The sequence below is a fragment of the Berghia stephanieae genome, chromosome 2 (genome assembly GCF_034508935.2).
Source record: "Berghia stephanieae isolate SIO BIC M18660-M18661 chromosome 2, UCSD_Bste_1.3, whole genome shotgun sequence".
Lineage (NCBI taxonomy): Eukaryota > Metazoa > Mollusca > Gastropoda > Nudibranchia > Aeolidiidae > Berghia > Berghia stephanieae.
In genome coordinates, this window is record NC_088361.1 from 101,290,509 (window position 1) to 101,308,055 (window position 17,547).

The following is a 17,547-nucleotide window of genomic DNA, read 5'->3' on the forward strand; positions in this document are numbered from 1 at the left end:
GTCAAATGCAAACTTTATTAAATGTACACTCAGGTTTTGCCTTTCGTGTAAATCGTGAATAATACAGGGGACAATAAACAACCTCGAGGTGCACCAGTATTTGTAGTTATACAGGAAGACACGTTTTGTCTTAATTGAACACACTGTACTCTCTCTGTAAGAAATTCGAGCACTCAAGCAATTATATACTTGTTTAAATTCAGACTAGTCAATTTTTGAACAACCAACTGAGGTTGCATTGTATTGAACGCTGAAGAAAAATCTGCAAAAAGCAATCTGCAATAGCTCTTAGCGTAATCTAGATGCCTGTAGATGTTGTTTGCAAATAGCAAAATGGCATCCTCTACGCCACGTCCTGGTTTGTACGCAAATTGATGACTATCACTCAATGGCATAAACTGGTTCCTAATTTTAAGATAAACAAGTTTTTCTAAAGATTTCATGACTATTGGAGTCAATGCAACAGGTCTGAGATCGTTCATAGTTTCAAGTTTTTCTTTTTTTTTGGAACAGGAATAATTTTTGAATTTTTCAAATTTTAGGGATCGAAACACATTGGAGGGACATGTTAAAAATATGTGTATAAATGGGGGAAAGCTGATGGGCACATTCTTTAAAAAATTTTCCTTTCAACCCATCCGGCCAGGCTGTTTAAAATGTAACGTAGAAAAAGAATAATACGATTTTTGACCGGTTTACGAGGTCTTTCCCCGAGGGCAATAATTACCGATTTAGGATAAAAATTGAAAAAAACAAACTTATTCTCATATTTAGTAAACCAAATGGCAAACTAGAATGGAATCTATAACGCTATAAATCATTTGTTTGCATACCACGCCACAGTCGCTCAGATATCACTATTTAACTGACCCGTATTCTAAAAGGAATACAGAAGAAAGGGGGTGTTACAATATATTATCTATGTTTGAAATACCCTTTTATCTTTTCATTGACGAATATCACGTTTTTGGTTTATTCCACACGAACACAGCCATTCAGTAACCATTTCGTCATCCACCCTTTTAGGAATAAATATAAAAGCAAAAGGGTAGACACCTACTATCATTAGGCAAAACCTCTCACCCAGACATTTCTACTGTACATCCTAGTTCGTAACGGATATATATATATATATATATATATATATATATATATATATATATATATATATATATATATATATATATCCGTTTGCCAAATTAGCCCAAAGCAGTGACTTACAACGTAATGTGCCCTTTTTCATCTTCCTCGTCCTCCTCCTCCTCCTTCTTCTTCTTCTTCTTCTTCTTCTTCTTCTTCTTCTTCTTCTTCTTCTTCTTCTACAACAACAACAACAACAACAACAACAACAACAACAACTACTACTACTACTACTACTACTACTACTACTACTACTACTACTACTACTACTACTACTACTACTACTACTACTACTACTGCTACTACTACTACTACTACTACTACTACTACTACTACTACTACTACTACTACTACTACTACTACTACTACTACTACTACTACTACTACTACTACTACTACTACCACAACAACAACAACAACTACTACTACTACTACTACTACTACTACTACTACTACTACTACTACCACCATTATCAGACCTTCAAATAAGTAATCGTTGATACATATTATATCCTCATAGCAGTCACGCCAGGTGCCTCCTACGTCATTGAATTGGATTGGATTGAGAACAATGAAATTTATTGGAAAACACCAGGGGGATATGAGAACAAAATGTTCATGTAGGTTAAAGTGACAATGAAATCTGGTTTATTGTGTGATCTATCCAATATACTCGTTACTATTCATCTCACCAAGAATCTCGTCTTCTACAGAATACACTGAACCATAAAGATGACACAAACAATCATCTTTTTGTTGCATTCTGGGATACTACTCATGTCATTATCATCTACTTCATCATCGATATTTTCGTCTACCAACCGACTAGGTAAGATAACATAAATTAATATATGAAAAAGTGTGTACGAAATAGTGCCAGACAAAGCAAGAAAGAAAAATTCCAGCAATAAACTATCCCCAAAACTCAGCATACCTCGACTGGGGATCGAACCATAGACCCCCTGTTTACTGTTTTTGCTTTGTCTGGCTCTTTCCATACAACTTTTTCAAGATCTGTATCTTACACTGTCCCTGCGTCCTAATCTATAACTTTGATTGGCTGACATAAACTACGTCCCACGATATTAATGCTCTTCCATTTTACTTTATTCTATTCTTGTGCGGCTAACTGTTCTTGTGGTATGACACTTGCTTTCGGATCGGAAGGTCCTGGGTTCGAGCCTCGCTCGGCGCATTATTGAGTCCTTGGAAAAGGCTCTTTACTCACATTCTTTCACCATACTCAGGTTTAAAATGAGTACCTGGCCGTGAACAGCGTAGTCTCTGTCGGAAAAAAAATTGTAATATCGCCTAACAGGCGTTATGTCTCGTTCTACAGGTTACGTGTTGTTGCTGGTCAAGGACCCCTTTGTAAAGAGCTTTGAGCACGTTAAGTGGATATTGCGCTATATAAAATCTCACATTTTCTCCCCCCTCCCCCTTTTAAAATAGAATAGGGTTGTCACGTACAGCACAGATTGCATGTTTCCAACGAGCACATTTATTGGACAATTTATTCCATATGAATAGGGATATATTCGACTCCGTGGAATCTGTGATTTGAGCAGACAGAGTATTTTCTGATAACGATTCTTGCTCCACCCACGTAGTGAAAATAGTTCACAGGTCTTTAACAGCAACATACCAAAGTGATCCAAAGAGCTCTTCAAACCCGGAAGGTTTCATTTACTCCAGGAGATAAAAATTATCATTTCAAAGCCTTTGTCGTGCTTAAAAAGGAGATAAAATTGGTCACGATCCACGGGAGAGCTTATGAAATAGTAAACAGGAAAATGTTTCAATAGCGGGAATGTTAAGAGATAAGCCAGTCTGAATATGAACTTATATGACTCTTTGTGAGGAGACGCCCCTTTCGTAATGACTTTGAGTTAGTGCAGGAGCAGCGTCTTTCTTTAGAGCCAGGCTGACACAATTCAATGATATCAGAGAAAAATGCCTCGAATGCATTTAGCACGACTTGAGCCTGTAAACAAATCATTCAGCTCTATGTCGGCTATGTGGTCTCGTGGTGTGACAATTCCCTTCGGATCGGAATGTCCTGGGTTCGAGTCACACTATGAGTAGCGGCGCATAGTTGGAAAATACTCTTTACTCACATTCTCTCACCGTACTCGTAACTGGCCGTTAAATAGCGTTAACTCCGTCGGGAAAAGGGAAAATGTTGCCAAACAGGCGTCATGTCTCGTTTCACATGTTAATTGTTTCTGTTGGCTTGGGGTGCTTTGAGCATGTTTAGTGGATATTGCGCTATATAAAGGCTCACGATTTTTGTTTTAAAAATCCTTGCTTTCAATCTAGAACGCATATCATGACTTTTCCGTTTTCATATATTCTTACATTACTTTTAAAAGGGAAGCCACAAGGTCCATGATACCGGGATTTATCCCAGTTCCTGAGGCAGTCAATTTTTCCCTTGTCCATCCATCAAACTACTTTCTGCCATGTCTAAGACATCGTGCTACCCAATCATTCCTGGGTGGGCAGGGCGAGGGGAGGAGGGGAGCAATATTAACTGCACCTGAGATCGACCACACACACACACACACACACATACACACACACACACACACATACTTCTCCCTATGGCCGATAGCTAACATGTGACTGACACGTGATTAGATGGTCGTTAGACTATATATATAGTATAACTACCTCAACACATTTCAAAATAACAATGTGATGCCATTTCATTATATATTTTTTGTCTCCATTCTCAGGCGACAGACTTCCTGTGGCTAAAAACTCTAAAAGCAATCAGTTTGTATCCGATATCCATTCAAGCGACAAAATTGTGATATCCTCTCAAGATGTCATGGAATCAGACATTGCTAAATCTTCCATAAACCATGACAATTATTTGCCATCAAGGACAAGCCCAACATTGTCTCATCCATCCATGATGTTGTCTTTTCATCCATTCCATGATAACGGTGACTCTCATCTTAAACCATCTATGACAAATAGTAACAAAGTCTTACAGACATCTATGCTGCCCAACAGTGTCACGCTCTCATTTCACTCTGACAAAACAGAACATTCGTATCAGAATCAAATGATAAAACCATCTCCATTGGGTTGGTCGTCTTCTAAATTAGTCCCATCTTCATATCACCTTGAGTCTGGTTCAAACTCATTACAATCAAACAGTCACCAGAGTATTTTATACGACCAGGAACTGCATTTCGCCAAGTCCATTCATTCATTTCATGGTATAAGCGAGGACTTTACGCCTTTAAGAACAATACATTCATCAACACATTCATCAAGACCTCCGCATTCATCAGATAGAGAGGAAATAGATTTCATAGAGCCAAGCTCAACGAGTACATTTCAAAGACAGTTTATAAATGAACAATCATTTACTGGGACTCCTCAATTCAAACCCAGGAGTACTATTTCTCACGAGAGTGTCATCGACTTTAAGTCATTTCTATACGTGGAATCTATTGAGAGTATTTCTTCGATATCAACAACAAAAGTGGATTCCTTGTTTGCCAGAAGCTCGTTGAGTACAGAATCTCTGAATCCTGATTCGTCCAAAATAACTGATAAGCCGTTAAACATGGTGAAACTAATATCTAGATCTGTACCATTTAATCTCATCAGTTCACACATTTATGACATGAGGCCATCACCTTCACTCAACGAAATCTCAACATCACCTCTAACGCCAACGAGACAGAATGCAGTAACAACATCAATGGATCATTCTACGTCACCAAGACACAAAAACACCGGTGAATCTCGATTCTTCACCCCAATTAACTCCAAAGAGTACAACAAGAATGTCATGAATGAAACATCAGTCATATCGGCAGCCACAACAAGCACCAGCAAACCAAGACTATCAAGTTATCAGCCATTTAATGACTTCGATAAGCAAGACACAACCACCCCACTGACCATGGGTAAAAATATTTCTGCCAAAGCAACTTCTCAACAACTCGTGAGTTCTAAAAATTCAACTGGAAATGTATCTGTTAATGTCACCCAGAGTTCATTGCCACCGCTTGTCAGCAGTCGTGGCCATGAAAAAATCACTTCCGGCAGTCGTGGCAATGAAAACATCACTTCCGGCAGTCGTGGCAATGAAAAAATCACTTCCCACAGTCGTGGCAATGAAAACATCACTTTCGGCAGTCGTGGCAATGAAAAAATCACTTCCGGCAGTTGTGGCAATGAAAACATCACTTCCGGCAGTCGTGGCAATGAAAACATCACTTCCGGCAGTCGTGGCAATGAAAAAATCACTTCCGGCAGTCGTGGCAATGAAAACATCACTTCCGGCAGTCGTGGCAATGAAAAAATCACTTCCGGCAGTCGTGGCAATGAAAACATCACTTCCGGCAGTCGTGGCAATGAAAACATCACTTCCGGACATACTATACAGACGACAATCATGCCTTATAAAAGCAATCCTTCCTTAGACAATAAACTTGTTTCTCAATCTGTACAGGATTCACATCTCATTGGAACGGAAGATCTAGACACAAATCGTATTGCATCACAATTGTCGATAACACCCACAACATCATCTTCTTCTCCCTCAAGTATCTTCGATAAAAAACAAAATTCTAAGGAAAATGAAACAACAGCAAATAATTCTTCGGCCGTTTTTATTAACTCATCATTAACGAACGCCTCAAAGTTTCTGTCAGAAATGGAACTTGTTGACAGGATTCCTTCAAGCCAAAATCAATCTCTATTTCAAGATCTAAACTTAACAAATACTTCTGTAAAGCAAGAAATGAAAAACACCAGTCAAAATTCTAGCTCCGTAGTTTTTGAGAAAAATCCGCCAAGCCTCAAAAACTGCAACTGCTCCAATGCTTCACTCCACGCTTTTGAACTTTTTCTATTGCGAAAGCTCCTGCCAGGCCGGAAAAGCGTCAAGTCGTTCATGGGCGATTTGAAGCTGTCCGATGATGATCTATCTCAGAGGAAAACACGCGGACAAGGGAATGTCAAAGCAAGAAGTTTGGATCCGGCAAATCCTGGGCCTCAAAGTTCTCAAAATTCTGGTGAGTTCACATTATGCTAAATGTGACTAAGCTTCTCACATAATATTTTGTTGGGGTGAGTATTTAGCCTAACTTAAATCATTTGAATCTAAATAAAAGTTTTCATGGAGGAAGTAAGCCATATTCCTTAAAATTAAAAAAAACGTAAATTTCCTCATTCTAATCATTTCAACTTTACAATCATATTTCTTATCGAGTCCAATCCTACATTATGCCATGTATGTGTTGATCAGTGTGAATTATGAATGAGGAGTGACTTTGTCTAGACATCAACTCATATGGAAGCAATACTTGAAAAAGCTTGATGGTTTCTGCGAATGAATAAAAACTCATACACAACAAAACAAAACAGAAAACCCTACTGAGAAACACGCCAGTAGGACCTTGAAGTTCCAACTCATTAACTTATTTTTTTAAGAATCAGAAGTAAGTGGAAAATGCACAGCTCAATGTTTTGATCATTCTTAACTTTCCTTTTCAGGAGTTGTCTGTTACGACGATCGAATCAGCATTGGGCAATCTGAGGTAGAATGCCCCAAACTTACGGCCAGGAAAATGAACCTGGAACATCGGCATCTGCAACAAATCCTAAAGAATGAAGGAGAACATTCTCTCCATCGGTTTGTTTCTCCAGATGACCTTCATGAACTCCCCATGGTAAGCAACTTGTAATCTGATTTTTTAAATCTATTTATTTTACAAACCGTTGAATGTTTAGAATGAATTAATGCAGTCGACGTTCTTTGTTATTGTGTTTAGTTTTTACCATAATGTCAGTGTCTACAAAAATCCCTCCAATCGACTATTAACGTTAAACGTTCATGCACTTTTGTGTGTTGGTAATGTTAATTAAGTGGACAGAAAATGTGAGTATTTTACCTTTGTCATATTTTATCATAGCCGAGACAGAAAACGCCTGGAGTGACAAAAGGGTTTTGATAACAGATAATGCTTATCTATGTCAGGTCATGGCATCATGGCAAGTCGGTAAACTTTGTTATATAACGTGAATTTGGCTCACGTTTTCGCAGCTTTCTATCTTCAGTTGGGTGATTACTTCTCACTAAATTCTCTCTTACAGACTTTGAAGTTTTCACATAGTTTGGTGTATTTGTATGACTGATGTGGTGGGTTAAATGGTGTATCTATTTTACGTAAACACATGGTATCGATTCTCATACTATAGAGCAGTAAAGTTAGGTGCCCCAAACGTAAACAAAGGTCGAGAAGCACGTGGCAAACCACATGTTCCTGTCTTGACAGCTCACGTTCCAATGTAAATAATAGAAAAAAATAACCTTTAAAATTTGGCTGTTAGGTGGCAAAAGAAACACATATTCATAAATACTCGATCATGCATCAAATAATGTCTAGATATGGATATTTTATGGAACAAAAGGTAAAATTTTCTAAAATTTATCAAAAGTTACAGTCTATCTATTTTTAGACCAGAGCAAATTATTGCGCTGGTGTGAACAAAACGAGAATTATTCGGAGCCTGATTTTCATAATAATTTAGCCTTATATTATTATTTCTGCAACTGTTAGATTTTATGTAAACATATTTTCAATACTGAAAGTGTATTGCCTACAACTCAAACTTCAAAATTGGGAGACCTATATTGTGCGTAAATTATTCCGGTCCCTAACGGAAATCACTAGCAACTTGTTATTGTTTACGTTTGGGGCACCTAACTTTACTGCTCTATATTTACCGACTTTACATCGAAAATCCACACACCAAAACAGCCCGTATGTTTCATGTCTCGATATTATAGTTTTAGTCTCGAGTCAAAGCGTCAATTTTGATGATATTAGCAGTTCATCCAAATGCTCGTCAGTCTTTCCCGCCAAACTATGGTGGCCTCAAGGCCATGTGTTATCGGACCTTTATAGAAATAGGTGAGAACTGCTTCAAACACCTGAGTGACAACAGCAACATTTGTTTAATAATCAATTTAGCTCTTTACAACTGGGTTTGATTATAGCCCACCATTTTCACGAACTGGGCCAATCAGATCGCATTAAAGTCTGATCCACAACATCAGCACTGCTCTCTTTGTGGAAACGGTTAGACATGAAATAAATTTAATGTGAAAAAAGGAAGAAAGTTTTAAAAGCATCCACTTATTGGCGTTAAAAGATCAATATGATATATTAATTAACAAATCTATATATTTTAAAAAATCTATGTTATTTATCGTGTCCATCGTGTTTTGGAACGTAATTACTTCTTGTAATTCCTCTGTTATTATTATTACCATTTCACCAGTTTTATATCAAGTTACAAACTTAATAGTTATCATTTATCTCTTAAAGTAATCTGTAGTCAAGTTTCGACGTTGTCATAACCGCAGTTAACACATTTTAACAGATGAACAGTAACAGGGATTTCATTGTAATCCCGTGTTGTATCGCTGTGACAGACTGGAAGGAAAACGGTTTGGGTGATTGCTGTATTATGATAAACATAGTTTCACTTTAAAGATTATATTTGTCGTTTAGAAAACCTTACTTCTCGTATATAAGTATCATATAAGTATCATTTTTTTATTCCCTTTCTAGACCAGCGCAAACAAGACCTTTTTAACCAATCTCCAATACCTGCTCAATGATCAAGAAAGTTTTTACCAAAACCTCCGCCAACGTTCCACGGATTACTTAATGGCGTCCTCATCACGTGACATCATTTCTATGACAGAGTTCCTGATGACGTATGCGAACAGGACTCTACAGGAAATGGATTTCAATTCTTGGAAAAACGTAGATTTGTACTTACTGTGTAAGATAAATGAATCAAACACAGAAAACATTGTGTCGTCGTATGTGCAACTTGAAAGTGAAATGTTAAAAATGGATTTTCAGCCCCTCTCGAATTCAAATTTCGAGGATATGCTAGAGAAAATTCATTACTACAATTATCGCTCGTCAACGCTCCTTCGTTTAAAAGAAAATCTACAATCACATCTCACATCGCTCAACAACACCATTCGAGCTATCTCTCAAATTATTTCACGGCAATCTAATAGGTATGAAACAACAACAGAAGGGAAGAAATATTCGACGAGTAAATTGGCGAACTCTTTTAAATCAAAACCTAGAAACAATTTGGAGGGTACAACGGATCAAAGCAGTGCAAGGGAAAGTAGGAATTGTGGACAATTGATATCAAATATAGAGGCTGGAGCTAATGAGGAAGATGCGTCAAGGTTATCATCTTCCAGACAAAGTGATCATTTCCCGCGAGGTTTAAATTCACAAACTTTATTTAAAAATTCCATCGATTCAGCTGGCCGTCATGTCATACTCTTGTCAGAATTCGTTACTTTTATTTCATCAATGTTCAAGAATTTCCACATTCCTGAATCGCCAGCAAATACATCGAAAAGCTTTCTACACAACTTGGAAAGTCGAGCAGCTTCTTTGAGAGAAGAATTCATAGAATATAAACACAGCAAAAGAAACAAAAGGAGTGTGACAGGTGAGTTGATTACACTTCCAAATGCTTGGTGACGTCATGAACAACATGTTCTGGTCGATTCTAGAATCAGTCTGTATTCTACTTCACTTCCATATATAAAACTGGTCCATATTGGAATCAGTCTATATTCTATTCCACATCGATATGCAATGATGTTCCATATTGGAATCAGCCCTTATTATATTCTATTTCAATATGCAATGATGTTCCATATTGGAATAGTTCTACATTCTTTCCACTCCATTATGCAATGATGTTCCATATTGGAATTCTACATTCTTTCCACTCCATTATGCAATGATGTTCCATATTGGAATTCTACATTCTTTCCACTCCATTATACAATGATGTTCCATATTGGAATTCTACATTCTTTCCACTCCATTATACAATGATGTTCCATATTGGAATTCTACATTCTTTCCACTCCATTATGTAATGATGTTCCATATTGGAATTCTACATTCTTTCCACTCCATTATGCAATCATGTTCCATATTGGAATCATCAATATTCCATTCCGGGGGTCACAACCAACATGACGTTCTCTCTCTAATAACTTTTCCGCCGGTGACGTCACAGACTATGGGTGACGTCCAATCAAGGGACGCTACTCTTCTGCTAATCTCATTGAGATAATTCCATATTCTTTTCTACTTCAACTAGTACTGATACCATAAAGGCAGTTCATATTTTTATTTGGTTTATATTTTCTGCGATTTGTATTTTATAATAAACAAATCAGCAACACCATTTATATCAAAGCATAGAGAGTATGCGCTTTCTCACAAAACTCTGTGAAACCATGAACTTTACAATCTGGCTAATACAGTTAAGTGAGAATTGCTCATAAACGTGAATGACAAAATGAAAACAATAACAAAGACCCGATTGACGTCAAATTCATTCTATCTATAACTTTTGCTTGCCATATTTGTAAATAATTTCTGAATTAGAATTTTTACATTTCCACATGTTCAAAAAAGGAATTAACCTCTATAATTCGTTTTCAATCAGTGTATTTGTATGACAAGTCTAAAATATGTCATTTAATCTAAGGTTTAAATATTATTGGCTCAGATTATTATGTAGAGCGACATCAGAAAGAAGTGTAAAATCCATACAATAGGATCACATCGACACCAAGTAGATGCAGTCCACTCGGATAATCGCCACCTTGGGATCAGCGAAAATGTTGCGATTAACCGAAGTTTGTTGCAATTAACCAGTGACTTTTATACAGAATTAATTCTGTTTCTTGGGACATGTTGCGATTGACCGAATGTTGCGTTTAACCGAGTTGCGATTATTCAGAGTGAACTGTAGTAGGAATTAAATTATTTGTTACCAATATGTAACTTGGTTACGATTCCATGTCGTATAGCGGGCAATGGATATCCTTTCTGAAAGAGACGAGAACTAAACGTTCACATTTTTGATTATTTCAACCACACATCTAGATCTACCTTTTGGTCCATTTCTCATCGCTAGATAATCCACGTGTTGGACGATGAGTCGCATTTATGGTCAAAACTATGAAACCTGAGTAAAGACGATGTATTCGGAGGTTCCGGGATTCGAGTCCCGCTCTGAACGGCGCATAGTTGAGTCCTTGATAAAGGCTCTTTACTCACATTCTCTCAACTTACTCAGGTGTAAAATGAGTACCTGACCATTAAGAACGGTGTCTCTGTAATTTGTAATATCGCCCAACAGCGTCATGTATCGTCCTTCATATTAAAGTGTTGCTCTTGGTTTATGGAACCCTCGGAAAGCGTCTTGGGCACGTTTAGTGGATATTGCACTTTATAGATGCGCAAAAACCAAAATGGCTAGAAATTTATGAAATTTGTTTTTTTCATATCCAGAATCTAGAGTTTCTGTTTTTCCCATTATAAATTCTATTTTAAACATCTAAGGCGTCTCCGATATTGTTGCTTGTTCTTGATGTTACATTGGTTAATTTTGTTGATTACAACAAGTAGTGAACTGAGTAGGAAAGTGCCAGAAGACAATAGAGAATAAACATTTTGCGGCGGTGATGGGGGTTCGAACCCGCAATGATCGTGGATAACTCATAATGGTAGAGTCACGCTGTTCCCTGCCAGGCGGAGTTGTCGTACCAGTAAGGTCGCGGGTTCGAGCCCCCATCGCCGCCGCAAAATTTTTATTCTCTATTGTCTTCTGGCACTTTCCTACACACTTCATGTCTTGTTGTTATCAACATAAGCGCCTGGTCCACTCACTTTTCTGAATTAAAAATTGACCGTTAATTTTGTTTGCAGGTGTGTCCGATGACCAGTGTCACCAGCAAGGAAGTCGAATCCCCAATACAGACTTCCACATACTGTGCTCAATCTGTGTCAAAACGACAACGTTACACACCGACTTCTTCCCGAGACACATCACCGAGAAGACGTGCAAGAACGATGGGTCCCAAGTGGTGCAAAGCGGATCTGTTCAGAATCAAGACGGATGTCTCAATGAAGGCGGCAGACGTAAGTATTGACTTCCGGTGCAAAAAAAAAAATAAAGTAATTGTAACAAAATGAATATAACAGCTAAAAGAACAACAACATAATACTTAACACGGGGCAGACTTCTAAATATAAATTGATGTTTTAATCTTCTGTTTTTGTGATTGGCTGAAGAAGAATGTTAGCTCGAAACGTTCCGTGTATAGTATTTGTTATTTCAAAAATTGAATCCGTTTTATGGAATATTGTAGATGACTTTTTACATTCCACACCCTCTAGCAGTTTATAAGGGAATGAGATTAGCGGAAGAGATGCGTCCCTTGATTGGACGTCACCTTACAGAGAGAACGTCAACGTGGTTTTGCGCAAGCGTCTCTCTCGTCCTCGCTTCCGGTGAAGTGTCTCATGCCGCTTTCAAGTAAGGTCACCTGGAGGAAGCTTAGGCGTCTTTAAAATGACGAAGCGTGCTTTAATTCGAAGTAGACATAACACAACAATTTCCATAATAAATGAAAGTCAATTATTTATTTTCCTTTATTAGTCATAATAGCGGAACACCACTCGATTCTGCAGCGTTGTTTACCGTTTTTACCTCGCCGAGAGACGCATGCGCACAACCAACATGACGTTCTCTCTCTAATAACTTTTACGCCGGTGACGTCACAGACTATGGGTGACGTCCAATCAAGGGACGCTACTCTTCCGCTAATAATCTCATTCCCTATAGCTTGAGTATGATTCCCATTTGATAAAGACAAATTTTTGGTGATGATCTTGTCTTGTATTTTTCTTTCTGTTTTGTCTTGTTTTATTTTATATAACTTGTTCAAATTGTTTATACAAAAGTGTTCTCACATTTATTTGTGTATATCCCGTCATCTCATGTCTTGTTCAATTCTCCCTTATTTCAGCTGGAGGCTTCTGTCAACAACAGTCTATGCCAATCCTTCTGCTCCACCGGAACCCTGGCAAGTGTATGAAGGTCATCAGTCGGGGTCAGGAGTTCATCACCGACCAATGGAAGTTGATCACTTACAAACTGCGCACAGGATGTGAATGTGTGGTGGACAAAAACTCACAGTTTGCCAAATACCTTACCTTTGGATAGTAAATAATTATGGAGAACAAAGCAGAACATTTCTAGAATAAAAAGAAACGCATGTTGAAGGCAAATCAAGCACAAGAAATACGATGCTTTGTTTTTATTCAGGATGCAAAATCATCTATTTTCTGAGGTGATAAACGAAAATGTGATAAACTTGTGTCATCCAAAAGGTCACGTGATCGTTTCCAAGCAATCCACACATCGCATACGATGGTTAGTTTTTGGATGAAATGCAGTGACAGTCTATTCAAGACACATCACATTTTGTTCTGTGAAAGTGAAGCCGTTTGACGAGATAGCGTAAAGTTAATGTTCAGAAGGAACGAACCATTTTTGTGTATACCAATTCCAGCTGGCCTTCTAGATTGTAAACACACTTTGAGACAACCACGCGTTGATTTTCTCTCTGAATTTCCAGCTGCTAAAAGCTGGGGACAGTAAGAAGTACTGTCATGAAATAAACGTTACAGATCTTTAAAAAAAACGTTAACGAAAAATATTAAAATGGAACCGACGGGCTCAAAACCTTTCCTCAGAAAATCAAAAGAGCAAAAAACGGAAATAATTCACGTCTGATTCCCACAGATATATCTGGCTGGTGTATCTATTGTAGATGTCTGTCTATTGGCTGGTGGGTATCTATTGTAGATGTCTATTGGCTGGTGAGTTTCTATTGTAGATGTCTGTCTATTGGCTGGTGGGTATCTATTGTCGATGTCTGTCTATTGGCTGGTGGGTATCTATTGTAGATGTCTGTCTATTGGCTGGTGGGTATCTATTGTAGATTTCTATTGGCTGGTGGGTATCTATTGTAGATGTCTATTGGCTGGTGGGTTTCTATTGTAGATGTCTGTCTATTGGCTGGTGGGTATCTATTGTCGATGTCTGTCTATTGGCTGGTGGGTATCTATTGTCGATGTCTGTCTATTGGCTGGTGGGTATCTATTGTAGATGTCTGTCTATTGGCTGGTGTGTATCTATTGTAGATTTCTATTGGCTGGTGGGTATCTATTGTAGATGTCTGTCTATTGGCTGGTGGGTATCTATTGTAGATTTCTATTGGCTGGTGGGTATCTATTGTAGATGTCTGTCTATTGGCTGGTGGGTTTCTATTGTAGATGTCTCTCTATCGGCTGGTGGGTATCTATTGTAGATGTCTATTGGCTGGTTGGTATCTATTGTAGATGTCTGTCTATTGGCTGGTGGGTATCTATTGTAGATGTCTATTGGCTGGTGGGTATATATTGTAGATGTCTGTCTATTGGCTGGTGGGTTTCTATTGTAGATGTCTGTCTATTGGCTGGTGGGTATCTATTGTAGATGTCTGTCTATTGGCTGGTGGGTATCTATTGTAGATGTCTGTCTATTGGCTGGTGGGTATCTATTGTAGATGTCTATTGGCTGGTGGGTATCTATTGTTGATGTCTGTCTATTGGCTGGTGGGTATCTATTGTAGATGTCTGTCTATTGGCTGGGATAAGGTACTCGTATCTAACGTCCCAAAAACAAGTAAATGTCCACACGTGAATGACTGACCCAATCTGCCAGAGTCCTTTTTCATTCTATCCGGACTCACGATACACAAGGTGTCAAATGTCCCAATAACAAGTAAATGTCCACACGTGAATGACTGACCCAATCTGCCAGAGTCCTTTTTCATTCTATCCGGACTCACGATACACAAAGTGTCAAATGTCCCCAAAACAAGTAAATGTCCACACGTGAATGACTGACCCAATCTGCCCGAGTCCTTTTTCATTCTATCTGGACTCACGATACACAAGGTGTTTAATAAGATTGGCCAGATAATTGTTCTTTCAAATACAGATTGATTAGGATAACCTTTGATTGATCACAACTTTAAATGCGATATTTCTGGAAGCGTCAGGGTTGAGAATTTTAAAACAATTTTTGGTTTATCTTAGTAAGACTTGATTTTATGTGAATTTTATTTTCATCTAAAATGAATACTGTAATTTATCAGATAGAAGAACACTTATGACATTGACCTATGTGTACTTATTTGAAGGTCTGGTAATCCAAATTGTCTATTGCTCAATGTTGTCATGGAAATGCTCTCAACCCAAAACACAATATTGTCCATTATAACAAAGTTTAATCAAGAGCATAATTTCATCCCATTATCAGACCTGCCAATAAGAGCACGTCGGGTGTAACCAATATAAGTGGAATGTCGAGTCCGACTGTAACAGAACAAGGGACAAATGTCATCTGTAGACAACTAAGTTATGATTTTAAACATAATATATATATAAAATATATATATATATATATATATATATATATATATTCACAATTGTTTTCTTTCTTGCTGTTTAACACCAATGTCTTTCGAATTGGATCAGAGATCTGAATGTTAAATGATTTCTTATATTATATAATATTTCAGTTATATGAACATTATTATATTGTTTGATGCTAATATCGTGTTATAATATTTGATTCGCAATTGCAATTTGCATCAAATGATGTAATGTAAATTTTCATGTATGTAAATCAAATGTAGAACAATTTGCTGCTTCATTTTTCTTTTTTACTTTTTATAAAAGTAACTAGAGAGAAGAAGCTTTGGTCCATGAATGTCCAGAAGTAATCGAGTTTACATTATTTCTAAATTGCCGATTCTACCCTCAGGCCAATACCTCAGTGGGAAAGTTCTTCCCAGTACAGACATGTCCCGTCCCTAGGAACAGGTCTTTATTTCAAAACAGGCTACCACACTAGGATTTCTTCCCAGTACAGACATGTCCCGTCCCTAGGAACAGGTCTTTATTTCAAAACAGGCTACCACACAGGATCACAATGTTTCGGGACACGTTCCCTGCACACCAGGCATAGAATCATTTTCTTGCAAGATTGATGAAATAAAAGTTGGACGTGTTTTTTTTTGTTTTGTTTTTTTTTTGCTTCTAAAAAAGAAAAAGAGAAAATAATATTGGTTCATCATTTAAAAGATGAACTAAAATTACTCAAGGGTAAATTTCATGTCTTTATTAATTCAACAAGTATCAAAAGGTCTAACAATCTTCCATACCGTCCATTTGTTTACTTAATTCATAAAAAATAAACTGGTTATTCAAATTTATAAATTCTTATTCGTCTTGTAATTATAAAGTTCACAAAAGCGTTAGTTTATTTCTGACAGGGACAGAAATCAAATATTCTTAAAATGATCAAGTCAAAAATGGAAAGATTGACATGTTTATTAGACTAGTTTCGACAATTTATGCGACAAATAACGTAAATTTCAAAGTTATATGCCCATCTAAATCGACATAAATGTATTGAACATCTTGCTCTCACAGGAAAGATAGAAGGTAAAAACAGTAAAGGTAGACCAAAAAATGTTTTTGAATAGTTTGAACAGCTGGGTGACAAATAATAATAATAATAATAGATCTTTATTGTCCATAAATATGGCAATTTGTCATTTAGTTACACTTGTTATAACGTTAAACGATAAATGTAACATTGAACAGATATTTCACTCCTACTTATTTTCTCTCTCTCTCTCTCTCATTCTCTCTCTCTCTCTCTCTCTCTCTCTCTCTCTCTCTCTCTCTCTCGCTCTTCCTCTCTTTCTTTCACACGTGCGATATACACAACATAAACATATTCATCTCGTTTTCAATTTGTTACGATTGTGGCAATTCGACACCAAAAAGTATCATCATTATCAATTGGTCAGTTAATCTTACATCAAATAAATTAATCAGTTAATCAGTCAACGAATCAATCCTTGGTTTTTCTGTACGATATGAAATATTCAAAATTGTTATTGCTGATGGAACGAACGTTGATTTATACTTGTTAGTTCTTCATTTAATCTGACAAAACCTTCTCCCAGATGGTAAAAGACTAAATTCATGGTATAAAATATGTTTTTTTATTGTTGGCAATTGAGAATGCTTTCCTTTCTATTGCTTTTCCATGAATTCTGTCTACTCCATCAAGAGGATGGTTTATTATTTTTGATGCCTCTTTGATAGATTTTGAAATTTTCGATTTATCTTTAAGTAGTGCCGCGCTGAAGACCGGTCTAGACCGCGGTCCGACGGTCTTTTAGCTGTGAACCGAAGATCGGTCCCAGAGGGGAAGATCGGCGGCGGTCCTCACTTCTTATCACCTTTCAACTCAACTAGTGCGGGGCGGTCCTTGCAAGGACCACGGTCCTACGGTCTCGCGCCATAGCCTACTACTTCCCCAGCGATTCGTTGCTTCGGTTGCCTATCTTCCACCAATCACCACCCATCCCACTTAATTAATCGCACCCACCCCCCT

General features: G+C 37.5%; 1 protein-coding gene across 1 annotated transcript in view; it reads left to right on the top strand.

Annotated features, from left to right (window-relative positions):
• Positions 1-13,327, top strand: part of LOC144966058 (uncharacterized) — an 18,430-nt gene extending 5,103 nt beyond the window's left edge. The window contains exons 2-7 of the mRNA XM_078902077.1: positions 1,854-1,969; positions 3,879-6,182; positions 6,664-6,839; positions 8,748-9,663; positions 11,949-12,161; positions 13,052-13,327. Coding sequence (XP_078758203.1) covers positions 1,873-1,969; positions 3,879-6,182; positions 6,664-6,839; positions 8,748-9,663; positions 11,949-12,161; positions 13,052-13,248 — 3,903 coding nt within the window. The 5' untranslated portion in view covers positions 1,854-1,872 and the 3' untranslated portion in view covers positions 13,249-13,327. The remainder of the gene's footprint in view (positions 1-1,853; positions 1,970-3,878; positions 6,183-6,663; positions 6,840-8,747; positions 9,664-11,948; positions 12,162-13,051) is intronic.
• The last annotated feature ends 4,220 nt before the right edge of the window (positions 13,328-17,547 follow it).